Genomic DNA, 24,927 nt, shown 5'->3' on the forward strand with positions numbered 1-24,927 from the left:
TGCAGACAGCTGGATTTTAATGCTCTATATAAAGCCTTCTGAGAAATAGTTCCCTTCTTCTGTCCTCTCCCTCCCTGCACTATTCTGTAGCTAGTCCCAGGTCTGCATCCCTCAGCACATTAAAATCTTCACAGAATCACAGAGTCACAGAATCACAAGGGTTGGAATGGACCTCAAGAGATCATCAAGTCCAACTCCATGCTAAAGGAGGTTCCCTACGATAGGTCGCATAGGTATGTGTCCAGACCTGACTTGAATATCTCCACAGGAGACCCCACAGCATCTCTGGGCAGCCAGTTCCAGTGCTCCATCATCCTTACCATAAAGAAGTTCTTTTGCATGTTTGTATGGAACTTCCTATGTTCCAATTTTAGATCATTTCTCCTTGTCCTTGCACCACCAAGAAAGCCTGGCCTTTTCCATTTGCTTCCCACTTCCCTTTAGATATTTATAAACGTGTATCAGATCCCCGCTCAGTCTTCTTTTCCCCAGGTTGAACAGACACAGGTTACTCAGCCTTTTCTCATGCAGGAGGTGCTACGGGCTCCTCATCATCTTTGTGGCCCTCTACTCGACTCCTGGAAGATCCTTGTATTTTTTGAACTGGAAAGCCCAGAGCTGGACACAGAATTCTGGTATGTGGCTTCGCCAGGGGAGGATCACCTCCCTTGACCTGCTGGCCATGCTCATTTTAATGTACCCCATGGCACCCCATGGCATCCCAGGCCACAAAGGGACACCGCTGGCTCATGGCCAAGCTTTTGCCCACCAGAACTACCCAAGGCCTACTCTGCAGAGGTCCTCTCCCTAACCTGTTCTGATACATGTGTTAATTGCTCCCCAGGTGCAAGACTGTACATTTGCTTTTGTTAAACCTCATCAGGTTCCTTCCTGCCCAACTCTCCAATCTGTCCAGGTCTTGCTGAATGGCAGCACATTCTTCCAATGTGTCAGCCACGTTGAACTTTGTATCATCAGCAAACATTCTGGGAGTAGACTCTATCCCTTCAGACAAGTCACTGATGAAGATGCTGAAGAAGACCGGACCCAGCACTGATCCCTGGGGAACACCACTAGCTACAGGCCTCCAACCAGAGTCTGTACTTATGATGACAACCATCTGAGCTCTGCCAGTCAGTCCTCAATCCACCTCATCAACGACTCATCTATCCCACACTTTCTAAGTTTCATAACAGGGATTTAATGGGAAATAGTGTCAGATACCTTGCAGAAGTCAAAGTATACAACATCTACTTTTCTACCTCCACATAAATGAAAACCAACTTAAAAAATACATCCCATACATTCACTGAAGGAATTCAGGAATTCCATTCTCTTTTTGTATTTTGTCAACGATAGGCTTTCTGACCTTGAGAAAAAGCGTTTTGTTCATGCAGAAGACCAGCAACAAGCAACTATCAAATGAAATCTTGAGACCCTGATTTTCAAAAGGAAAGGCTATTGATGTAGTCTACCTAGACTACAAAGCCTTTGACACTGTCTCCCACAGTATTCTCCTGCAAAAGCTGGTAGCCCTTGGCTTGGACAGGTATGCTCTTGGCTGGATAAGGAACTGGCTGAAAGGCCGGGTCCAGAGAATGGTGGTGAATGGAGCTAAATCCAGCTGGTGACCAGCCAGAAGTGGTGTTCCCCAGGGGACGGTGCTGGGGCCTGTCCTGTTCAATATCTTTATTGATGACCTGGATGACGGCATAGAGAGCACCCTCCGTAAGTTTGCAGATGACACCAGTTGGCTGGAAGTTTCGATCTGCCTGGGGGAAGCGAGGCCATCCTGTGGGATGAGGGCTGATGGTGGGGAATGGGCAGACACGGGGCTGCCAGGGGTTGAGGAAACGATGTGGGCTGCGCTCGGGGGCGCAGATAGGAGGAGTGCCAAACAGAACAAATGATTTTACAGAGTGGTGCACTAAGAACAAATCAGGATGAGTGGTAGGAAGGACTATAGCACAAAGACATAGAGCAAGGACTTCTGTTACCACCTGGAAAGGAGAATTCATCAAAATGTTGCCCATCCAATGCAGCGTGTCCTGTGTTTGCTTGTTTGGTACATTGTGAAGCTCCATATACTTCTGATGGCAGTCTTCTTTGCTCTGGCAGTCACAGCTACAGCCAGAGCAACTTTATCCTCTTTATACTTTATGGCCAAGCAAATGCCATCTGTGTGTAAATGCCTGAGTGTTTGTCACGTGGGTGGATTGTGCCATCTACAATTCCTTGTTCTCTAGCATCTCCTGCTTTGTACTCCTTTACCAGTGCTGTAGCGTTCTAACTCAGTCCCTCCTTCCTCTGTTCTTGTGTGCAGGGACCCTCCCACCACAGTTCCAATTCAGTCTGTACGAGAAATTTCCTCTGGTGACTCTCTTCTCCCCATACCTTGAGGGAGAAGAGAGTTTCTGCTGCATTTTTGTGGCATTGTCATTATTCATGTTATGATCACTGTACGAGTTAAATGTCAGCAGAGAAGATTCGGAGAATCATTCTGTCCCATTTTGAAATGCAAACCCAAAATCAAAGATCTTTCACTCTGAATTTCAGGGTCTCCAAGGTATAAGAAGAGATGTTTTTTCCCCTTGAAATAAAAACCCATTTGCCTTGTTCCACATGGCAAACTCATGCCCAGGCACACAGCACTACTGAGCAAACAGGAGCTTTGCTTCATCTCTGCACTTCATCTTTGCAAGAAGTTAGGAAAACAATTACTTTCTTACTTCATATCTGTCGAAGGCCCAGCAAAATGAGCAGACCATGAAGCAAGTCTTACTTTGTACACAGAGGGAATAGTGCCCTTGATAGACCTTGAAGATAAGCCTTGGGGTACTTACGAGTGTATGCCAGTTTAAAGACTTTTTTTATTTTCTTTAGTGGAACTGCATGCTGTTGTTGATCGTCCAGCCCTCCAATGGATCTGTATCCCCATGAAAGGCCTATCACCCCTCCAGAGAATCAGTAGCACTTCTCATGGAGTATTGCACTCCCCATGGAGTAAGGCCACCAAACGTGCTGAGGATGCACTCTTGCATTAGACCAGTCCTCTGATTTCCATCTATTCTTGACACCACGAACCTCAGGGAAACAGCCTACACCACCATGGTTCTTCTCGTGGGATGCAGCCTCCTTCAGCCCTGCTCCAGCTGCTCCTTTGTGGGCTCCTCCCACAGTTCCCATTTGGAGCTGGCTTGGGAAGGCTCTTCTCCCAGGCTCTCCTCATGGTGGTTCCAGATACAGTCCACTGCTACATAAACCCTGCACATAAGCTCAACACAGGAGGACACTAAGGGAACAGCTTGGTAATTGAAGTTTTAATTAATCATACTTATGATGAAATAGGGAACTGCAGAGCCAGCAACACAGTTCTACAAGCCTAGCCCATCCTGATTTTCTCTGCTGCTGTGAACGTCCCAGAATCTGGATTGTCAGTGTTGCCGGAGAATGGACTAGCGGATGACTGTCATGTTCCAAAGAATGGAGGACTGCAACAGAAGGAAACAAACCAGGGGTGAAACCCAGCAACCTGCAGTGACCCGCCAGCATCTACTTCAGACCATGCCAGCCCCAGCCGCACCCATCACTTTTCCAGGCCAGGATGAGCAGAGTGTACCTGGGGGCTGCAGGGCTGTGCCTTGCTGCCAGGGCAGGGCTCAAAGAGGGACCCAGGGGTTGGGCTCACCAATGAACAAGAGAGTCTCTTGTCACACAGAAGCCTGAGAATCCTTCAGGTACAGGACAGGAGGACAACAACAGGAACGGCTTTTGTAATTGAAGTTCTAGTCAGTCAGACTTATGATGAAAGAATAGGGCAGGGCCAGCAACACAGTTCTAGAAGCCTGCGCCATCCTTTCTTTTTCTCCCGCTGTGGTTTTCTCAGAATCTGGATTGTCAATGTTGCCTGATGACGGACTAATGGATGACTGTCATGTTCCAAAAAATGGAGGACTGCAACAGAAGGAAACAAAACAGGGGTGAAACCCACCAACCCGCAGAGAACCGCCAGAATCCCCTTCAGACCATGCCAGCCCCATCACTTTTCCAGGCCAGGAGAAGCACGTGAAACTAAGGGTTCAGCTGGAAGCTACTGCTCAGGATTGCTCCATCTGCCCCAACAATGTTCCTCTGCCCCTGCAACATTTCCTTGTGTGCAGCAGGCCAAGACACAGCTGCACACTACTTAGGCTGTGACCCTGCCCCCAGCCCCAGCACACATAGCACTGTTCTCACTCACCATTGTAGATTTTATTCCGCTTTCCCTCACTTGGGTTCCAGTAGCTCCACACAAAGCCTAGATAGAGAGCTCCCATCAGATCCCCACTCCTCAACACGCTCCCAGGAGCACAGACTGCAGTCCAGCCAGCCCACCTGCTTCTGGCCCTGCACCCCAGGCAGTGACGGTGCCTGAGGGAGGACCTGAGTGAGGCACCCATCGGGACTACTGGCATGGGCAGAGTGTACCTGGGGGCTGCAGGGCTGTGCCTTGCTGCCAGGGCAGGGCTCAAAGAGGGACCCAGGGGTTGGGCTCACCAATGAACAAGAGAGCATTTTGTCGCATAGCAGCCTGAGGATCCTTCAGGTACAGCAGGCTCTGCTGTAGGTTTTTAGCCACCCTCTCCCTTCTCTGCTGTACCTGTACAAGAACACAAAGGCATGGGGCTTGCAGAGCCTTCCCAGCTGCAGCTGCGGACCCCCCACCAGTGTTCCTTCCCTCAACAAAGGGGCAGGGGTTGTGGAGTTGTCCTTACCAAGCACTCCGTGATCCCCAGCACATCCCTCTTCTCGGCCTGATGCTCGAGCTCCTGCCACTTCAGGAACCTTGCACAAGCGGTAAGGGCTTCCCTGGCAGCCTACAGAGCAACAGATGCTGGGAGATGGCACCACAGAAACAGACCCCAGGAGCTGCAACACTTGCTGCCCTCAACCCCAGACTGCCCTTGAGGTGTCAGCACACTCTTGCCTCTATAATGGCCAGGTCTGAAATTCATACCTGTGCAACACTCGAGATCTCATCACTGCTCCGAAAGAACAAAGGAAGCAGGCCCCTGCGTACTTTCTTCTTCATTTCTCCCTTTTGCCACCACACCACAGCCTCTATCACATCTTTGAAGAGGAGGATGGAAGACTCTCGTACTTCACCTGACACCTGAGGGAGGAGTACAGGAGAACCTCAGCAACTCTCTCTTGTTGCCCATGGTGAGCACAAGAGCAGGTGCGGCTGATGCAAAGCAAGATGCTTCAGAGTCACGTTCTGCATGAACAGGCTGTGAATTCATGAAAATCAATGCAACAGGGTTCCAGCACGCAGTGCCTGTGCCTCAGAGTGCTCCCCCAGCTACCCTACCACGACAAAGAAGAGCTTGGCAAGCATTGGCCAAGGAGGAGACAAGGATGCCCCTTGGCATTGTCTCCAGGGCACACGCTGCCTGCTTAGCCTTCACCTCTTTGTTATGGCACCTGGGGAGAATGCCCGGTGTTGGTAGTATAAGGGCAACTGGAGAGTCTGACACTAACCCTTGGCAGCAGGTGCTTTGCACAGTGGTCGGACTGGGCCACAACACAGGGGCCTCGCATCGCCAACAACAACCAAGCTGCCAGGGATGAGGCCTGCTGGGCTGCAGAGCCCAGAAGACATCCCATGAGAGCCCAGAAGAGCAAAGAGAGAAGAACGCATTCCAGCCAAGCACCCATCTGCAGAGCTCAGCCTTCCACAGCAGACTTACATGATTAAATAGATACAGGAGCTTGCCAGCCAGCTCCAGAGCAATGGGACGCGCCTCCATCTTCCCCAGATGATTCATGATGTTTTTGAAGATAGTCAGCGCATTAAGAGTGACGTGCGCATTGCCAAACTGCAGGGTCTCCATGATGTCTGGCAGCAGGGCCTGTATTTCTCTTGCCTGTACAAAACACACAATTTCCTTTTCATCAAGAGAGAGCAATGGCCACCCTGGCCTAAGAGCCCTGATTTCAGAGCACACGCCTTGCTCTCTGGCAGCTGCCACAGGAATGGCAGCATTAGACTCTGGGCAGGTGGTGGCCATGGGCACACTGATACGGACATAGGGAGACAGGAGAAGGAAAGTCGGAGAGCATGGTCTCTGTGTCCCACCCCCTTTTACAACAGGCCCCCAAATAACCCATCTGGAAAGCTCCCCGGGTAGCCACCAGGCCCCACCATGGCCATCATTCGCACTCTTGAGTCTCGGGCAAGGTCAAGTCACAGTACTGCCCACCGCCCCAGCACCAGGCTGCCAATAGTGTTTTCATTTGACTAGGGCCTGCTCACCGTCTCAGGTCTCTCTGACAGAAGCACAAGGCCTCTGAGCACCAGCCAGAGTAGTGGCAAGCTTTCAATCTTCAGAAACATCTGGAAGAGGTCTGGGTTACATAACTCTTGCAGGATCTCTTCAGTGGGGCACATCACCTGAAACCAACACAGCAGTGAGAACCAGCAGGACCCAGCCCCTGCACCCTGCAGCTTCTGGCTTCTGTGGGAGGAGAGCAAGGTGCCTTGTCCAGTAACTCACAGCCATGCAAAGTAGGCCAAAATCCACTGCGGTGATGCTAAAGATCATGCACAGCTGTTGGTCCTGAAAAACACGGCACAGTTCTTGCAAGTGCATTCCTGAAGTCACTGTTGGAGCTAGCACTCTCTTCCAGATGTCCAGAGTAGTGCTGCAAATAAAGAGCAATGCTCTATCAGCAGGGCTGCCTCAGCCCCAGCGCCATGACTCAGGCAGCCCAGGTAGCCCACAGGCTGTGCTGCAGCCCTGGCCCTGCCATCCTGCGTCCTCTGGATGGGGGCTCCGCACTGCCTTGGTTGGCGTTGACTGCTGCAGCCCTGACTGGTCCACCAGCACTGGAAAGCACAGTGGAATGGAGGGCCTGTTCCTCCAGGATGTCCTGCAGCTTTGCGTGGCGCTGGCAGCCAGAGCATCTCTGAACCCTGCTCTTCACAGGAAGAAGACCATGGGGCTATCAGGGCAGATACCTGTCATTCTGTGGAAGATGGAGCAACACAGCCGTCAGCACATCTCTGGGAAAAAGGTTGGTCAGCATATTCAGCAATGAGAAGAGAGTCTGCTGAAGTGACGCAAGCCTTCTTTTCAGGTTTCTATGGATGGACTGAAGAATCTCGGGCACCTGTTGGGAGAACACAGGAAGAGTATTGCCACAACTGTACTACAGCCAGTTGCCCCGCTGCCAATGATACTTCTGCCCCTCCCATTGTTCTGTGCTGGCTTAAAATGGCTTCAGATGCCCAAGAGCTGTGGAGAGCAGGCCATGTCACTAGCATGGCTGATGCAAAGGGAGGTGCTTCAGAGGCATACTCTGCACAGATGTGTTGTGTGTTCATGCAAAGGAATGCAACAAGTGTCAATCACGGGCTGTCTGTGCCTCAGAGTATTCCCCTGCCACCCTTAATGGTCAAAGCAGAGCTCCCCAGGCACTGGGACAAGGAGGAAACAGGGCTGGCCCTCAGCAGTGCCTCTGGGGCACACGCTGCCTGCTTAGCCTCCACCTCCCTGCTGTGGCACCTGGGCAGAATACCTGGTGCTGGCAGCAAAGGGAGCCATGGAGCGTCTGAAAGTAACCCTTGGCAGCAGATGGATGCTCTGCTGCACAGAACCCGAGCAAGTTCCCAGTACAGGGTCCTCACATCACTAAGAATAACGAAGCTGGTAGGGACAAGGCCCGCTTCTCCTGCCCCTCTGAGCAGCCACAGCCTCTTGCTCTCATGCCTCTGAAAAGCAATTGACCTGCAGGAGCTGGCACAAAATTGGCACCAGATGTGTGTGGCCACAGGCACTTCTCCTCTCAGGTCCTGCGGCCTCCTCAGGCTGTACAGAGGCAATGGCTCACCCTGGTCCCCCATCCATGACCCCGACTCTACCCCTACCCTTTCCCAGCTTCCCATTCTGGGCGGCAAGGCATGGGAAGCAGGGAACTGGTGAAAAAGAGCCCTGAAGGAAAGCACGGTGCATTGTTTGGTAACTCACAGTCAGGCGAAGGAGGCCCAAGTCTCCTGTGGGAATCCCGCAGATTTCTTCCTCCATGAGCACAGTGCACAGCACATCTAAAACGTTCTCTGATGACTTTGGGCAGTAAATCATGTTCTTCCAGATACGCAGAGTGCTGCAAACGAAGAGCAATACTCTGTCAGCAGGGCTGCCTCAGCCACAGCACCATGGCTCAGGAAGTCCTGGTAGGCCACAGGCTGTGCTGTAGCCTTGGCCCTGCTGCTCCTCGTGCTTTTGGAGGCCTGGGGGCCCAGCCTGGGCAAGCAGGAAGGGCTGAGATGGCCTTCCCAGAGGGGCGAGGCAGGAGCGTGATGGAAGCCCCGGGCTGCCTTGGTCGGTATTGGCTGCTGCAGCCCTGACTGGCCCACCAGCGCTGGAAAGCACAGTGGAAGCTCGTCAAGGATGCCCTGCAGCTCTGCGTGGCTCTGGCAGCCAAAGCATCTCTGAGCCCTGCACTTCACAGGAAGAAGACCGCGGGGGCTGTCAGGGCTGGTACCTGTCATTCGGTGGAAGGTAGATCAACACACTCATCAGCACATCCCTGGGAAACTGGTAGGCCAGTATTTCCAGCACTGAGAAGAGTGTCTGTTGAACTGATGTGCTGCTGCTTTTCATGTGCCTGTGGATGAAGCTCATAATCACCGGCACCTGTTCAGAGGACACAGGGAGATTGCTGCTGCCACTGTACTGCAGCCATTTGTCCCGCTGCCAAAGACATTACTGCCCTTCCCACTGCTTTTGCTGGCTTGAAGTGCCTTCAGATGCACATAATCTACAGAGGGCAGGGCAGGGCACGGTAATCTAGCCTTGGACTGCTTACATCCATCAGCCAGCTGCTAGGCTGACTCAGAACCATATCCAGTATAATTTCGGACCACTCATCGTCCTCAACAGCGCAGTCTTCAGTGGTCTTTTCAAGGGCCATGAGGACGATGTCTGTTCTCTGAGAAGGTTGGAGGTGTTTTCCAAATGGCTACAGTAGAAAGGAAAAAGAGAGGGAGGACATGTCAAATTGAGTGAGAGACTGTGGTCTGGAGGGGGAAGGCCCGAGCAAAAGGAAGGATGAAGACCCTTGCTTCAGGGCAGAAACATGCTGAGGGCTCCCAGCTGTGCCCAAGCTTGTCTTGCATGTACCCCTGAGCTGCAGGCTGCTCTGGGATGCAGAGAACAGGAGATAGCCTGGCTGGAAAGTTCCTGGCTCCTTACCTCCTGACAGAAACCATAAAGCTTCCAGATCTGCTCCATGGCCCTCTCACGCACAGTTTTTGTCTGGGAGCGGGTGAAGGGCAGCAGCACCTGTGGGGAGAGGAGCTGCTGGTTTGCCTGGGAGCTGCGGATGCCGCCTCCAGCAGAAGCAGCTCTGCTGAGCTCCCGGCTGGAATCACAGCATCTGTCCGGGCTTCCCCCCTGAACTAGAGCCCAGCCCTTCTCAGGCCTTCTACAGCCTCCACAATACAGACCTCCAAGATGTTCTGCAGCTCCTCTCCATTGGAGGTACGATGGTTGACCAGCAGAACCTGCAGCATTTTCTCCATAGCACACACGGTCTGTAAAGAGAGCAGCAGGTTGTGAAAGTCTTTCCAAGGGCCCTCTCACCGCGAGGAAACTGCTGTGAGTCCCTTTGACTACCAAGGAAGGACATCCGCAGATTGACGCACAGCCTGAGAGAGGCCCCATGGCAGCAAAGCTGCTGTGTGCAGACCAGGCTGTGAATGCTGCATGTTGCCAGGCCCGCGGCAAGAGTGGGAGAGAAACAGTGGGGGAAGCGAGGCCAAGACCCTGACTGCAAGGATCTTTAGTAATCTCTGCACGTGAAAAATCCAGAGGCACGGGCACTACAGTAGATCACCCAGTACGTACATGATTGTAAAGGCAGATGTTCAGGTCCTCTTTTGGAGGAAGGCAGAAGATGGCTTTGAAGCACACGTGTGAAAGAGGTATTATTTCTTCCTCCGAAATTGCCTGCATTTCACTGGAAATAGAGAGACCTTGATGTTGGGAGCAGCGCTTTGATGTTGGTCCCCCCCTGGGCAAGGCTCCCTAGAAGGGATGTGGAGCCCTGCTGAGAGGCACCTCCTCCACGGGACTGGCCTGGGCTGGAGGGCAGTCCTGATGCCTCCTGCTTTGGGACAAGAGCCAAGACTGTGCAGGGAGCTTCACGGCTTCCTCCAACCTCTGCAGAAGCCCATAGCAGGGCAGAGCTGAGGGCTACCCTGCCCACGTGGGGATGCTTCCCAGCTAAGATCAGAGCCAGCAGGACTGTGCCCTGGGGATGTGTGGGAAAAACCGGGGCTGGGCTGGTACCTCAAGGCGGCGATTGCAAGCATGGCTTGGTACCGCACTGCTGTGCACAGCTGGTCCGTGGGCTCATTTTCCAGCAGCTCCTGTAGAGTACAACCAGGATGAGACCTAGCAGTCACCAGCACCCAGCACCAGCAGACTTGGCGGCCGGTCAGCAAGTGCCGGAGGAGCCCCAGTGCCTCCAGCCCAGCACCAGAACGCAAAGGCACCCTGCATCCCACTGCTGAGATCTCAGCAGCACTCATAGTCCCCTGCCCACCCCTGCCTCACAGGCTGCCAGTCCCTGGACAGCTCTGCCCTCTCCCACAACCCCTTATGTTGTCCCCTCACCTTGACTTTCTCTGCCAAGTTCTTCTCACGGCAGAAAATAGCCAGGCTCTCACACAAGCCCTTCTTTTTGCTGATTCTGCAGATGCTGCAGATGCTCTCCAGAAACATCATCTTGAGCATCTCCTCCTGGCCACCACAGAGAGACAAGGAGAGAGCGTGAGCTGGGAGAGCTGTGTCCGGCAGCCCCGGAGCATTACAGGGTGTGGAGCAGTGTGGGATGCCTGGAGGGCAGCAGCTCTGTCCAGCCAGTGGCCCTCCTGCAGCCTGAAGGCAGAGCCACAGGGACCATCCAGAGATGCAGGCACAGCTGAGATGTTACCTTTTCTGTACTCCTGAGGAAGTGTTCTATGATATCTATGGCTTCCTTCTCCTCTGTCTCTTCATTCTCCTCCTCTCCATAGAGAGACAGGCTGTCAGCATCTAACGAAGAAGCAGAGTGAGCAGTGCTGTAGAGGGATCGAAGGCAGTCACAAACAGAGGAGGGAGCTCTGCCCTCTCCAGGCTTGTGCCTGCTTGCCTGGCACAGTCTGCCCATGGCTGCCTGAACACAGGGCGCTTGCTACCCCAGCCCACCCTGCTGGGAACCCTCACTCACCGCCATGCAGCGACTGCACCTCGGTCACCTCGTAGGGCTCCGGTGGAGGCCTCTCCTCGGGAGCCCCACTCTCTGCCCAGGCCACCCTCGGGCGGCTGGGGGGTCTCTCCTCCATCCTGTGGGATGAGGGCTGATGGTGGGGAATGGGCAGACACGGGGCTGCCAGGGGTTGAGGAAACGATGTGGGCTGCGCTCGGGGGCGCAGATAGGAGGAGTGCCAAACAGAACAAATGATTTTACAGAGTGGTGCACTAAGAACAAATCAGGATGAGTGGTAGGAAGGACTATAGCACAAAGACATAGAGCAAGGACTTCTGTTACCACCTGGAAAGGAGAATTCATCAAAATGTTGCCCATCCAATGCAGCGTGTCCTGTGTTTGCTTGTTTGGTACATTGTGAAGCTCCATATACTTCTGATGGCAGTCTTCTTTGCTCTGGCAGTCACAGCTACAGCCAGAGCAACTTTATCCTCTTTATACTTTATGGCCAAGCAAATGCCATCTGTGTGTAAATGCCTGAGTGTTTGTCACGTGGGTGGATTGTGCCATCTACAATTCCTTGTTCTCTAGCATCTCCTGCTTTGTACTCCTTTACCAGTGCTGTAGCGTTCTAACTCAGTCCCTCCTTCCTCTGTTCTTGTGTGCAGGGACCCTCCCACCACAGTTCCAATTCAGTCTGTACGAGAAATTTCCTCTGGTGACTCTCTTCTCCCCATACCTTGAGGGAGAAGAGAGTTTCTGCTGCATTTTTGTGGCATTGTCATTATTCATGTTATGATCACTGTACGAGTTAAATGTCAGCAGAGAAGATTCGGAGAATCATTCTGTCCCATTTTGAAATGCAAACCCAAAATCAAAGATCTTTCACTCTGAATTTCAGGGTCTCCAAGGTATAAGAAGAGATGTTTTTTTCCCCTTGAAATAAAAACCCATTTGCCTTGTTCCACATGGCAAACTCATGCCCAGGCACACAGCACTACTGAGCAAACAGGAGCTTTGCTTCATCTCTGCACTTCATCTTTGCAAGAAGTTAGGAAAACAATTACTTTCTTACTTCATATCTGTCGAAGGCCCAGCAAAATGAGCAGACCATGAAGCAAGTCTTACTTTGTACACAGAGGGAATAGTGCCCTTGATAGACCTTGAAGATAAGCCTTGGGGTACTTACGAGTGTATGCCAGTTTAAAGACTTTTTTTATTTTCTTTAGTGGAACTGCATGCTGTTGTTGATCGTCCAGCCCTCCAATGGATCTGTATCCCCATGAAAGGCCTATCACCCCTCCAGAGAATCAGTAGCACTTCTCATGGAGTATTGCACTCCCCATGGAGTAAGGCCACCAAACGTGCTGAGGATGCACTCTTGCATTAGACCAGTCCTCTGATTTCCATCTATTCTTGACACCACGAACCTCAGGGAAACAGCCTACACCACCATGGTTCTTCTCATGGGATGCAGCCTCCTTCAGCCCTGCTCCAGCTGCTCCTTTGTGGGCTCCTCCCACAGTTCCCATTTGGAGCTGGCTTGGGAAGGCTCTTCTCCCAGGCTCTCCTCATGGTGGTTCCAGATACAGTCCACTGCTACATAAACCCTGCACATAAGCTCAACACAGGAGGACACTAAGGGAACAGCTTGGTAATTGAAGTTTTAATTAATCATACTTATGATGAAATAGGGAACTGCAGAGCCAGCAACACAGTTCTACAAGCCTAGCCCATCCTGATTTTCTCTGCTGCTGTGAACGTCCCAGAATCTGGATTGTCAGTGTTGCCGGAGAATGGACTAGCGGATGACTGTCATGTTCCAAAGAATGGAGGACTGCAACAGAAGGAAACAAACCAGGGGTGAAACCCAGCAACCTGCAGTGACCCGCCAGCATCTACTTCAGACCATGCCAGCCCCAGCCGCACCCATCACTTTTCCAGGCCAGGATGAGCAGAGTGTACCTGGGGGCTGCAGGGCTGTGCCTTGCTGCCAGGGCAGGGTTCAAAGAGGGACCCAGGGGTTGGGCTCACCAATGAACAAGAGAGTCTCTTGTCACACAGAAGCCTGAGAATCCTTCAGGTACAGGACAGGAGGACAACAACAGGAACGGCTTTTGTAATTGAAGTTCTAGTCAGTCAGACTTATGATGAAAGAATACGGCAGGGCCAGCAACACAGTTCTAGAAGCCTGCGCCATCCTTTCTTTTTCTCCCGCTGTGGTTTTCTCAGAATCTGGATTGTCAATGTTGCCTGATGACGGACTAATGGATGACTGTCATGTTCCAAAAAATGGAGGACTGCAACAGAAGGAAACAAAACAGGGGTGAAACCCACCAACCCGCAGAGAACCGCCAGAATCCCCTTCAGACCATGCCAGCCCCATCACTTTTCCAGGCCAGGAGAAGCACGTGAAACTAAGGGTTCAGCTGGAAGCTACTGCTCAGGATTGCTCCATCTGCCCCAACAATGTTCCTCTGCCCCTGCAACATTTCCTTGTGTGCAGCAGGCCAAGACACAGCTGCACACTACTTAGGCTGTGACCCTGCCCCCAGCCCCAGCACACATAGCGCTGTTCTCACTCACCATTGTAGATTTTATTCCGCTTTCCCTCACTTGGGTTCCAGTAGCTCCACACAAAGCCTAGGTAGAGAGCTCCCATCAGATCCCCACTCCTCAACACGCTCCCAGGAGCACAGACTGCAGTCCAGCCAGCCCACCTGCTTCTGGCCCTGCACCCCAGGCAGTGACGGTGCCTGAGGCAGGACCTGAGTGAGGCACCCATCGGGACTACTGGCATGGGCAGAGTGTACCTGGGGGCTGCAGGGCTGTGCCTTGCTGTCAGGGCAGGGCTCAAAGAGGGACCCAGGGGTTGGGCTCACCAATGAACAAGAGAGCATTTTGTCGCATAGCAGCCTGAGGATCCTTCAGGTACAGCAGGCTCTGCTGTAGGTTTTTAGCCACCCTCTCCCTTCTCTGCTGTACCTGTACAAGAACACAAAGGCATGGGGCTTGCAGAGCCTTCCCAGCTGCAGCTGCGGACCCCCCACCAGTGTTCCTTCCCTCAACAAAGGGGCAGGGGTTGTGGAGTTGTCCTTACCAAGCACTCCGTGATCCCCAGCACATCCCTCTTCTCGGCCTGATGCTCGAGCTCCTGCCACTTCAGGAACCTTGCACAAGCGGTAAGGGCTTCCCTGGCAGCCTACAGAGCAACAGATGCTGGGAGATGGCACCACAGAAACAGACCCCAGGAGCTGCAACACTTGCTGCCCTCAACCCCAGACTGCCCTTGAGGTGTCAGCACACTCTTGCCTCTATAATGGCCAGGTCTGAAATTCATACCTGTGCAACACTCGAGATCTCATCACTGCTCCGAAAGAACAAAGGAAGCAGGCCCCTGCGTACTTTCTTCTTCATTTCTCCCTTTTGCCACCACACCACAGCCTCTATCACATCTTTGAAGAGGAGGATGGAAGACTCTCGTACTTCACCTGACACCTGAGGGAGGAGTACAGGAGAACCTCAGCAACTCTCTCTTGTTGCCCATGGTGAGCACAAGAGCAGGTGCGGCTGATGCAAAGCAAGATGCTTCAGAGTCACGTTCTGCATGAACAGGCTGTGAATTCATGAAAATCAATGCAACAGGGTTCCAGCACGCAGTGCCTGTGCCTCAGAGTGCTCCCCCAGCTACCCTACCACGACAAAGAAGAGCTTGGCAAGCATTGGCCAAGGAGGAGACAAGGATGCCCCTTGGCATTGTCTCCAGGGCACACGCTGCCTGCTTAGCCTTCACCTCTTTGTTATGGCACCTGGGGAGAATGCCCGGTGTTGGTAGTATAAGGGCAACTGGAGAGTCTGACACTAACCCTTGGCAGCAGGTGCTTTGCACAGTGGTCGGACTGGGCCACAACACAGGGGCCTCGCATCGCCAACAACAACCAAGCTGCCAGGGATGAGGCCTGCTGGGCTGCAGAGCCCAGAAGACATCCCATGAGAGCCCAGAAGAGCAAAGAGAGAAGAACGCATTCCAGCCAAGCACCCATCTGCAGAGCTCAGCCTTCCACAGCAGACTTACATGATTAAATAGATACAGGAGCTTGCCAGCCAGCTCCAGAGCAATGGGACGCGCCTCCATCTTCCCCAGATGATTCATGATGTTTTTGAAGATAGTCAGCGCATTAAGAGTGACGTGCGCATTGCCAAACTGCAGGGTCTCCATGATGTCTGGCAGCAGGGCCTGTATTTCTCTTGCCTGTACAAAACACACAATTTCCTTTTCATCAAGAGAGAGCAATGGCCACCCTGGCCTAAGAGCCCTGATTTCAGAGCACACGCCTTGCTCTCTGGCAGCTGCCACAGGAATGGCAGCATTAGACTCTGGGCAGGTGGTGGCCATGGGCACACTGATACGGACATAGGGAGACAGGAGAAGGAAAGTCGGAGAGCATGGTCTCTGTGTCCCACCCCCTTTTACAACAGGCCCCCAAATAACCCATCTGGAAAGCTCCCCGGGTAGCCACCAGGCCCCACCATGGCCATCATTCGCACTCTTGAGTCTCGGGCAAGGTCAAGTCACAGTACTGCCCACCGCCCCAGCACCAGGCTGCCAATAGTGTTTTCATTTGACTAGGGCCTGCTCACCGTCTCAGGTCTCTCTGACAGAAGCACAAGGCCTCTGAGCACCAGCCAGAGTAGTGGCAAGCTTTCAATCTTCAGAAACATCTGGAAGAGGTCTGGGTTACATAACTCTTGCAGGATCTCTTCAGTGGGGCACACCACCTGAAACCAACACAGCAGTGAGAGCCAGCAGGACCCTGCCCCTGCACCCTGCAGCTTCTGGCTTCTGTGGGAGGAGAGCAAGGTGCCTTGTCCAGTAACTCACAGCCATGCAAAGTAGGCCAAAATCCACTGCGGTGATGCTAAAGATCACGCACAGCTGTTGGTCCTGAAAAACACGGCACAGTTCTTGCAAGTGCATTCCTGAAGTCACTGTTGGAGCTAGCACTCTCTTCCAGATGTCCAGAGTAGTGCTGCAAATAAAGAGCAATGCTCTATCAGCAGGGCTGCCTCAGCCCCAGCGCCATGACTCAGGCAGCCCAGGTAGCCCACAGGCTGTGCTGCAGCCCTGGCCCTGCCATCCTGCGTCCTCTGGATGGGGGCTCCGCACTGCCTTGGTTGGCGTTGACTGCTGCAGCCCTGACTGGTCCACCAGCACTGGAAAGCACAGTGGAATGGAGGGCCTGTTCCTCCAGGATGTCCTGCAGCTTTGCGTGGCGCTGGCAGCCAGAGCATCTCTGAACCCTGCTCTTCACAGGAAGAAGACCACGGGGCTATCAGGGCAGATACCTGTCATTCTGTGGAAGATGGAGCAACACAGCCGTCAGCACATCTCTGGGAAAAAGGTTGGTCAGCATATTCAGCAATGAGAAGAGAGTCTGCTGAAGTGACGCAAGCCTTCTTTTCAGGTTTCTATGGATGGACTGAAGAATCTCGGGCACCTGTTGGGAGAACACAGGAAGAGTATTGCCACAACTGTACTACAGCCAGTTGCCCCGCTGCCAATGATACTTCTGCCCCTCCCATTGTTCTGTGCTGGCTTAAAATGGCTTCAGATGCCCAAGAGCTGTGGAGAGCAGGCCATGTCACTAGCATGGCTGATGCAAAGGGAGGTGCTTCAGAGGCATACTCTGCACAGATGTGTTGTGTGTTCATGCAAAGGAATGCAACAAGTGTCAATCACGGGCTGTCTGTGCCTCAGAGTATTCCCCTGCCACCCTTAATGGTCAAAGCAGAGCTCCCCAGGCACTGGGACAAGGAGGAAACAGGGCTGGCCCTCAGCAGTGCCTCTGGGGCACACGCTGCCTGCTTAGCCTCCACCTCCCTGCTGTGGCACCTGGGCAGAATACCTGGTGCTGGCAGCAAAGGGAGCCATGGAGCGTCTGAAAGTAAGCCTTGGCAGCAGATGGATGCTCTGCTGCACAGAACCCGAGCAAGTTCCCAGTACAGGGTCCTCACATCACTAAGAATAACGAAGCTGGTAGGGACAAGGCCCGCTTCTCCTGCCCCTCTGAGCAGCCACAGCCTCTTGCTCTCATGCCTCTGAAAAGCAATTGACCTGCAGGAGCTGGCACAAAATTGGCACCAGATGTGTGTGGCCACAGGCACTTCTCCTCTCAGGTCCTGCGGCCTCCTCAGGCTGTACAGAGGCAATGGCTCACCCTGGTCCCCCATCCATGACCCCGACTCTACCCCTACCCTTTCCCAGCTTCCCATTCTGGGCGGCAAGGCATGGGAAGCAGGGAACTGGTGAAAAAGAGCCCTGAAGGAAAGCACGGTGCATTGTTTGGTAACTCACAGTCAGGCGAAGGAGGTCCAACTCTGCTGCAGGTATCCCGCACAGGTCCATCTCGAGCACAACATCTAGCACTTCTATGACTCTGTCTGATGACCATGTGGAGGAAAGCATACTCTTCCACATATCCAGAGTAGTGCTGCAAATGAAGAGCAATGCTCTATCAGGAGACTGATGGGAGCCCTGGGCTGTCTTGCTTGGAAGTTGGCTGCTGCAGCCCTGACTGGCCCACCAGTGCTGGAGAGCACTGTGGAATTAAAGGCCTGCTCCTCAGGGATGTCCTGCAGCTTTGTGTGGCTCTGGCAGCCAAAGCATCTCTGAACCCTGCTCTTCACAGGAAGAAGACCACGGGACTGTCAGGGCAGATACCTGTCATTCAGTGGAAGGTGGAGCAACACAGCCGTCAGCGCATTTCTAGGAAAGTGGCTGGCCATCAAATCCAGCAGTAACAAGAGAGTCTGCTGAAATGATTGAGGCTTTTTTTTCAGGTTTCTATGAATGGACTGAAGAATCTCGCGCACCTGTTGGGAGAACACAGGAAGGATATTGCCGCAACTGTACTACAGCCAGTTGCCCTGCTGCCAATGATACTTCTGCCCCTCCCATTGTTCTGTGCTGGCTTAAAATGGCTTCAGATGCCCAAGAGCTGTGGAGAGCAGGCCATGTCACTAGCATGGCTGATGCAAAGGGAGGTGCTTCAGAGGCATACTCTGCACAGATGTGTTGTGTGTTCATGCAAAGGAATGCAACAAGTGTCAATCACGGGCTGTCTGTGCCTCAGAGTATTCCCCTGCCACCCTTAATGGTCAAAGCAGAGCTCCCCAGGCACTGGGACAAGGAGGAAACAGGGCTGGCCCTCAGCAGTGCCTCTGGGGCACACGCTGCCTGCTTAGCCTCCACCTCCCTGCTGTGGCACCTGGGCAGAATACCTGGTGCTGGCAGCAAAGGGAGCCATGGAGCGTCTGAAAGTAAGCCTTGGCAGCAGATGGATGCTCTGCTGCACAGAACCCGAGCAAGTTCCCAGTACAGGGTCCTCACATCACTAAGAATAACGAAGCTGGTAGGGACAAGGCCCGCTTCTCCTGCCCCTCTGAGCAGCCACAGCCTCTTGCTCTCATGCCTCTGAAAAGCAATTGACCTGCAGGAGCTGGCACAAAATTGGCACCAGATGTGTGTGGCCACAGGCACTTCTCCTCTCAGGTCCTGCGGCCTCCTCAGGCTGTACAGAGGCAATGGCTCACCCTGGTCCCCCATCCATGACCCCGACTCTACCCCTACCCTTTCCCAGCTTCCCATTCTGGGCGGCAAGGCATGGGAAGCAGGGAACTGGTGAAAAAGAGCCCTGAAGGAAAGCACGGTGCATTGTTTGGTAACTCACAGTCAGGCGAAGGAGGCCCAAGTCTCCTGTGGGAATCCCGCAGATTTCTTCCTCCATGAGCACAGTGCACAGCACATCTAAAACGTTCTCTGATGACTTTGGGCAGTAAATCATGTTCTTCCAGATACGCAGAGTGCTGCAAACGAAGAGCAATACTCTGTCAGCAGGGCTGCCTCAGCCACAGCACCATGGCTCAGGAAGTCCTGGTAGGCCACAGGCTGTGCTGTAGCCTTGGCCCTGCTGCTCCTCGTGCTTTTGGAGGCCTGGGGGCCCAGCCTGGGCAAGCAGGAAGGGCTGAGATGGCCTTCCCAGAGGGGCGAGGCAGGAGCGTGATGGAAGCCCCGGGCTGCCTTGGTCGGTATTGGCTGCTGCAGCCCTGACTGGCCCACCAGCGCTGGAAAGCACAGTGGAAGCTCGTCAAGGATGCCCTGCAGCTCTGCGTGGCTCTGGCAGCCAAAGCATCTCTGAGCCCTGCACTTCACAGGAAGAAGACCGCGGGGGCTGTCAGGGCTGGTACCTGTCATTCGGTGGAAGGTAGATCAACACACTCATCAGCACATCCCTGGGAAACTGGTAGGCCAGTATTTCCAGCACTGAGAAGAGTGTCTGTTGAACTGATGTGCTGCTGCTTTTCATGTGCCTGTGGATGAAGCTCATAATCACCGGCACCTGTTCAGAGGACACAGGGAGATTGCTGCTGCCACTGTACTGCAGCCATTTGTCCCGCTGCCAAAGACATTACTGCCCTTCCCACTGCTTTTGCTGGCTTGAAGTGCCTTCAGATGCACATAATCTACAGAGGGCAGGGCAGGGCACGGTAATCTAGCCTTGGACTGCTTACATCCATCAGCCAGCTGCTAGGCTGACTCAGAACCATATCCAGTATAATTTCGGACCACTCATCGTCCTCAACAGCGCAGTCTTCAGTGGTCTTTTCAAGGGCCATGAGGACGATGTCTGTTCTCTGAGAAGGTTGGAGGTGTTTTCCAAATGGCTACAGTAGAAAGGAAAAAGAGAGGGAGGACATGTCAAATTGAGTGAGAGACTGTGGTCTGGAGGGGGAAGGCCCGAGCAAAAGGAAGGATGAAGACCCTTGCTTCAGGGCAGAAACATGCTGAGGGCTCCCAGCTGTGCCCAAGCTTGTCTTGCATGTACCCCTGAGCTGCAGGCTGCTCTGGGATGCAGAGAACAGGAGATAGCCTGGCTGGAAAGTTCCTGGCTCCTTACCTCCTGACAGAAACCATAAAGCTTCCAGATCTGCTCCATGGCCCTCTCACGCACAGTTTTTGTCTGGGAGCGGGTGAAGGGCAGCAGCACCTGTGGGGAGAGGAGCTGCTGGTTTGCCTGGGAGCTGCGGATGCCGCCTCCAGCAGAAGCAGCTCTGCTGAGCTCCCGGCTGGAATCACAGCATCTGTCCGGGCTTCCCCCCTGAACTAGAGCCCAGCCCTTCTCAGGCCTTCTACAGCCTCCACAATACAGACCTCCAAGATGTTCTGCAGCTCCTCTCCATTGGAGGTACGATGGTTGACCAGCAGAACCTGCAGCATTTTCTCCATAGCACACACGGTCTGTAAAGAGAGCAGCAGGTTGTGAAAGTCTTTCCAAGGGCCCTCTCACCGCGAGGAAACTGCTGTGAGTCCCTTTGACTACCAAGGAAGGACATCCGCAGATTGACGCACAGCCTGAGAGAGGCCCCATGGCAGCAAAGCTGCTGTGTGCAGACCAGGCTGTGAATGCTGCATATTGCCAGGCCCGCGGCAAGAGTGGGAGAGAAACAGTGGGGGAAGCGAGGCCAAGACCCTGACTGCAAGGATCTTTAGTAATCTCTGCACGTGAAAAATCCAGAGGCACGGGCACTACAGTAGATCACCCAGTACGTACATGATTGTAAAGGCAGATGTTCAGGTCCTCTTTTGGAGGAAGGCAGAAGATGGCTTTGAAGCACACGTGTGAAAGAGGTATTATTTCTTCCTCCGAAATTGCCTGCATTTCACTGGAAATAGAGAGACCTTGATGTTGGGAGCAGCGCTTTGATGTTGGTCCCCCCCTGGGCAAGGCTCCCTAGAAGGGATGTGGAGCCCTGCTGAGAGGCACCTCCTCCACGGGACTGGCCTGGGCTGGAGGACAGTCCTGATGCCTCCTGCTTTGGGACAAGAGCCAAGACTGTGCAGGGAGCTTCACGGCTTCCTCCAACCTCTGCAGAAGCCCATAGCAGGGCAGAGCTGAGGGCTACCCTGCCCACGTGGGGATGCTTCCCAGCTAAGATCAGAGCCAGCAGGACTGTGCCCTGGGGATGTGTGGGAAAAACCGGGGCTGGGCTGGTACCTCAAGGCGGCGATTGCAAGCATGGCTTGGTACCGCACTGCTGTGCACAGCTGGTCCGTGGGCTCATTTTCCAGCAGCTCCTGTAGAGTACAACCAGGATGAGACCTAGCAGTCACCAGCACCCAGCACCAGCAGACCTGGCGGCCGGTCAGCAAGTGCCGGAGGAGCCCCAGTGCCTCCAGCCCAGCACCAGAACGCAAAGGCACCCTGCATCCCACTGCTGAGATCTCAGCAGCACTCATAGTCCCCTGCCCACCCCTGCCTCACAGGCTGCCAGTCCCTGGACAGCTCTGCCCTCTCCCACAACCCCTTATGTTGTCCCCTCACCTTGACTTTCTCTGCCAAGTTCTTCTCACGGCAGAAAATAGCCAGGCTCTCACACAAGCCCTTCTTTTTGCTGATTCTGCAGATGCTGCAGATGCTCTCCAGAAACATCATCTTGAGCATCTCCTCCTGGCCACCACAGAGAGACAAGGAGAGAGCGTGAGCTGGGAGAGCTGTGTCCGGCAGCCCCGGAGCATTACAGGGTGTGGAGCAGTGTGGGATGCCTGGAGGGCAGCAGCTCTGTCCAGCCAGTGGCCCTCCTGCAGCCTGAAGGCAGAGCCACAGGGACCATCCAGAGATGCAGGCACAGCTGAGATGTTACCTTTTCTGTACTCCTGAGGAAGTGTTCTATGATATCTATGGCTTCCTTCTCCTCTGTCTCTTCATTCTCCTCCTCTCCATAGAGAGACAGGCTGTCAGCATCTAACGAAGAAGCAGAGTGAGCAGTGCTGTAGAGGGATCGAAGACAGTCACAAACAGAGGAGGGAGCTCTGCCCTCTCCAGGCTTGTGCCTGCTTGCCTGGCACAGTCTGCCCATGGCTGCCTGAACACAGGGCGCTTGCTACCCCAGCCCACCCTGCTGGGGACCCTCACTCACCGCCATGCAGCGACTGCACCTCGGTCACCTCGTAGGGCTCCGGTGGAGGCCTCTCCTCGGGAGCCCCACTCTCTGCCCAGGCCACCCTCGGGCGGCTGGGGGGTCTCTCCTCCATCCTGTGGGATGAGGGCTGATGGTGGGGAATGGGCAGACACGGGGCTGCCAGGGGTTGAGGAAACGATGTGGGCTGCGCTCGGGGGCTCCTTGCCAGACCCGCACACTGCTGCCCTGTCACCTCACTGTCCTGCCGGACACTGCAGGTTCTCCAGGTCAGGTCCAGCTATCTCTGGGTGTCACAGGGACAGGTCACAAAGGGGTCCAATTGTGACTCATTGCCCCGCCCAGGCGTGGCTAGCTCAGGGCCCTGGGGTTGAAATGGCATAGACCAAATTCACCCAGCAGGAGGGACGCGTGGGCATGTTTACCCAGAAAGCTTTGGAAGTTGGCCCAAGAGCAGCCATGCTGCCCAGGCTTTCATGCTTTTGCTTTTGTGTGGCCAGAGACAGGCACAGTAGGACAGAGGAGGAAGACAAACACTCGCCGTCAGCTCAGCAGCTGTTTAGCTCACAGGCTTGTGAGTTCCTAGGCATTCACTACTGAATCATAAAAATGTAAATAATGAGTTTCACACAGAAGATACAATCCTGTGCCCTTATTTCTGATTAGATGACAATACACTTTCAGATAATTGGTAACATTGCATCCCAAGAAGGCACTTCCCTGCAGTTTATCAGAAGTAGCTGAAATTAAAGAAGGCAGAAGCTGTTATGTTTCCAAAAATAAACTAGTTAAAAAATTTTAACTCAGCAATTGAGACATCACGTAAATTATTAATTTTACTTTTTTTTTTCTTCCTTCTCAAGACCGTTTTAAAAAAACAGACGAGGCAAGTGAAAGTCTGAGCCTGATGTATAAATGTACTGCTGAAGATATTATAGGACCAATTCTTGATTTTAACCCACAAGCCCTCCACCTAATCATGCGTTTCCTCAGACACCACTTTTTACAATCTATCCACTTTCTAACATAAAGAGCAACTCCCCCACCCCTCCTACCTTATCCCTCTCTTCTGAAAAGTCTGTAGTCCTCAATCAGGGTATTCCAAGCATGGGATTCATCCCACTATGTTTCCGTGATAGCAATTAGGTCATACTTTCCCAATTGCACCACGCTTTCTAGCTCCTTCTGTTTATTTCCCATACTGCACACATTGGTATAGAGGCATTTCAGCTTAGCTACTGGCCTCGCTGCCTTCTCGGAGGAGCTGTCCCTAATACATCCAGGACAAGTTTGGGGTTTTCCACTACCGCCTTCCAAGGCAGCAACATTCCCACATGCTTCTCTGTCACCCAGTACACCCCCCGCCCCCATCATATCTAGTTTAAAGTCCTGCTAACCAGCCCAGCCAGCTTGCTCCCAAGAATATCTGTAACCCTTCTAGTCAGTCGCCTCCTGTCTGCTGTCAGCATTCCCCCTTTCTGAAGGCTGCATCCCAAACCATAGCACAAGACCGTTCACCAGCATGTCTGTCCTCCTCCTTTTGTGCGGATCCCAGTCACCAACTGAAGACAGAGGAGAACACAACTTGCGCTCCTGATCCCTTCAGCAGTCTTCCCAGAGCCCTGAAGTCCCTTTTGACATTCGAGGAATTCTTTTGCCTTTCATTTCCAGTGTAGAAAACTAGGAACGGATAATGGTAATGGCTTAACCAGGCAATGGATATTCCTAGCAACATCTCTCAGCTGGGCTCCAGCTATGGGACGGGACTGAGCGGCATATCGGGCCCTCGGTTCCCCTCAGAAGGGAGCCTCCTATGATGATAGCCCTTCTTTTTTCCTGACCGATGTTGTAGCACAACAGGGAGCAGACTGACTAGCCTTGGGCAATCTCTCCTGTAAGAACTGACTTTCACTGACATCCACATTCCTTAGTCTCTCCAGCTCCAGAGCCTCATACCTGTTACGTAAGGGCAGCTGGGAAGGTGGGACAGGCTGAGGGGCAGTCTGCTTGTTGCCCCCAACAAACACTGGCTTCCGTCCCTCGCTGTCTCTCAGGTCACCCTTTCCCACCTGACTATGAAAGGGCAGATGATCCCCCACTGCCTGAGGAGCATCTCCCCCACCCCCTTCCTACAGCGACGGCAGAGTGCGGCTCCACCAGTCAATCCCCTTCCCATAAGCCCGGATGCTCCTCAGCCTTTCTACTTCCTCTAGCTCTACCATCAGGCTGAGCAGATCGTCCACCTGCTCACACCACACACAGGTGGTACCCCAGCTGCCCTCCTGTAGCAGTGACAGGGCCAGGCATTCTCTTCAGCCTGAGACATGAACCGCGGCACACATTCATACTTTCAGAGTCTCCACGTCCCTTTTAGCAGCAGCTTGCCACGGTGGGGACCACGGTGAGTTGACAGAACAGCGACCTAAGTGACTTCATAAGCTATGTGCTAAGTGCTGTGTTAAGCCTCCTCCTATGTACCAAGGTGCCTAACTTTGCCTGCCTGCCTACTCACTCTGCCTGCCCGCCGAGCTGCCGGGAGGGAGAGCGCTGTCTTGCTCTTCCTCAGCTTCTTAGAGCTTCTTGGAACTTCTTAGATGCGCTTTTTTGCTGCGATTTGGACCTTCAGAAACGGTCCTTTGTAAAACCCTGCTACCAGGGTGATCCGCTGCGGGTTTGCCCTGAAATGCACTTTTAAAACTGCAGCCGACACTCCTG

At 53.4% G+C, this 24,927-nt stretch overlaps 2 protein-coding genes across 4 annotated transcripts; both read right to left on the reverse strand.

Annotated features, from left to right (window-relative positions):
• Window positions 1-3,301: 3,301 nt before the first annotated feature.
• Window positions 3,302-12,898, reverse strand: LOC149912757 (maestro heat-like repeat-containing protein family member 7). 3 transcript variants are annotated; one of them, XM_090131178.1, is made up of 21 exons: window positions 12,425-12,898; window positions 11,257-11,932; window positions 10,981-11,081; window positions 10,662-10,787; window positions 10,335-10,414; window positions 9,891-10,002; window positions 9,491-9,577; window positions 9,237-9,326; window positions 8,851-9,003; window positions 8,527-8,678; window positions 8,010-8,145; window positions 7,001-7,152; window positions 6,537-6,684; window positions 6,296-6,433; window positions 5,730-5,906; window positions 4,997-5,152; window positions 4,755-4,856; window positions 4,537-4,639; window positions 4,241-4,297; window positions 3,689-3,954; window positions 3,302-3,491 (listed from the first exon to the last, which is right to left on the reverse strand). In XM_090131178.1, exons 2-20 carry the CDS (start codon window positions 11,369-11,371, stop codon window positions 3,800-3,802), a joined length of 2,340 nt encoding a protein of 779 aa, XP_089987304.1. In that variant the 5' UTR covers window positions 11,372-11,932; window positions 12,425-12,898; the 3' UTR covers window positions 3,302-3,491; window positions 3,689-3,799. The 3 variants fall into 3 exon arrangements, with proteins under 3 accessions (XP_089987304.1, XP_089987305.1, XP_089987303.1); XM_090131179.1 differs by having other exon boundaries at window positions 11,257-11,758; window positions 11,852-12,898; XM_090131177.1 differs by having other exon boundaries at window positions 11,257-12,898.
• On the reverse strand, window positions 12,883-22,990 carry LOC149912758 (maestro heat-like repeat-containing protein family member 7). The gene is made up of 22 exons (XM_090131176.1): window positions 22,213-22,990; window positions 21,937-22,037; window positions 21,618-21,743; window positions 21,291-21,370; window positions 20,847-20,958; window positions 20,447-20,533; window positions 20,193-20,282; window positions 19,807-19,959; window positions 19,483-19,634; window positions 18,966-19,101; window positions 17,957-18,108; window positions 17,591-17,726; window positions 16,582-16,733; window positions 16,118-16,265; window positions 15,877-16,014; window positions 15,311-15,487; window positions 14,578-14,733; window positions 14,336-14,437; window positions 14,118-14,220; window positions 13,822-13,878; window positions 13,270-13,535; window positions 12,883-13,072 (listed from the first exon to the last, which is right to left on the reverse strand). Exons 1-21 carry the CDS (start codon window positions 22,325-22,327, stop codon window positions 13,381-13,383), a joined length of 2,628 nt encoding a protein of 875 aa, XP_089987302.1. The 5' UTR covers window positions 22,328-22,990; the 3' UTR covers window positions 12,883-13,072; window positions 13,270-13,380.
• Between the last annotated feature and the right edge of the window lie 1,937 nt (window positions 22,991-24,927).

This window comes from Phasianus colchicus, chromosome Z, assembly GCF_987193195.1.
Source record: "Phasianus colchicus chromosome Z, bPhaCol1.hap1.1, whole genome shotgun sequence".
Taxonomy (NCBI): Eukaryota; Metazoa; Chordata; class Aves; order Galliformes; family Phasianidae; genus Phasianus; species Phasianus colchicus.

Coding starts and splice junctions, on each gene's coding strand:
- LOC149912758 (XM_090131176.1), bottom strand. CDS start 22,327: ATGGAGGAGAGACCCCCCAGCCGCCCGAGGGTGGCCTGGGCAGAGAGT. Junction 19,635..19,806: donor CTAGCAGCTGGCTGATGGAT/GTAAGCAGTCCA, acceptor TCCTCTGAACAG/GTGCCGGTGATTATGAGCTT. Junction 17,727..17,956: donor CACCTTCCACTGAATGACAG/GTATCTGCCCTG, acceptor CTTCATTTGCAG/CACTACTCTGGATATGTGGA.
- LOC149912757 (XM_090131178.1), bottom strand. CDS start 11,371: ATGGAGGAGAGACCCCCCAGCCGCCCGAGGGTGGCCTGGGCAGAGAGT. Junction 10,003..10,334: donor CTTGCAATCGCCGCCTTGAG/GTACCAGCCCAG, acceptor CTCTATTTCCAG/TGAAATGCAGGCAATTTCGG. Junction 9,327..9,490: donor AGCTGCAGAACATCTTGGAG/GTCTGTATTGTG, acceptor CTCTCCCCACAG/GTGCTGCTGCCCTTCACCCG.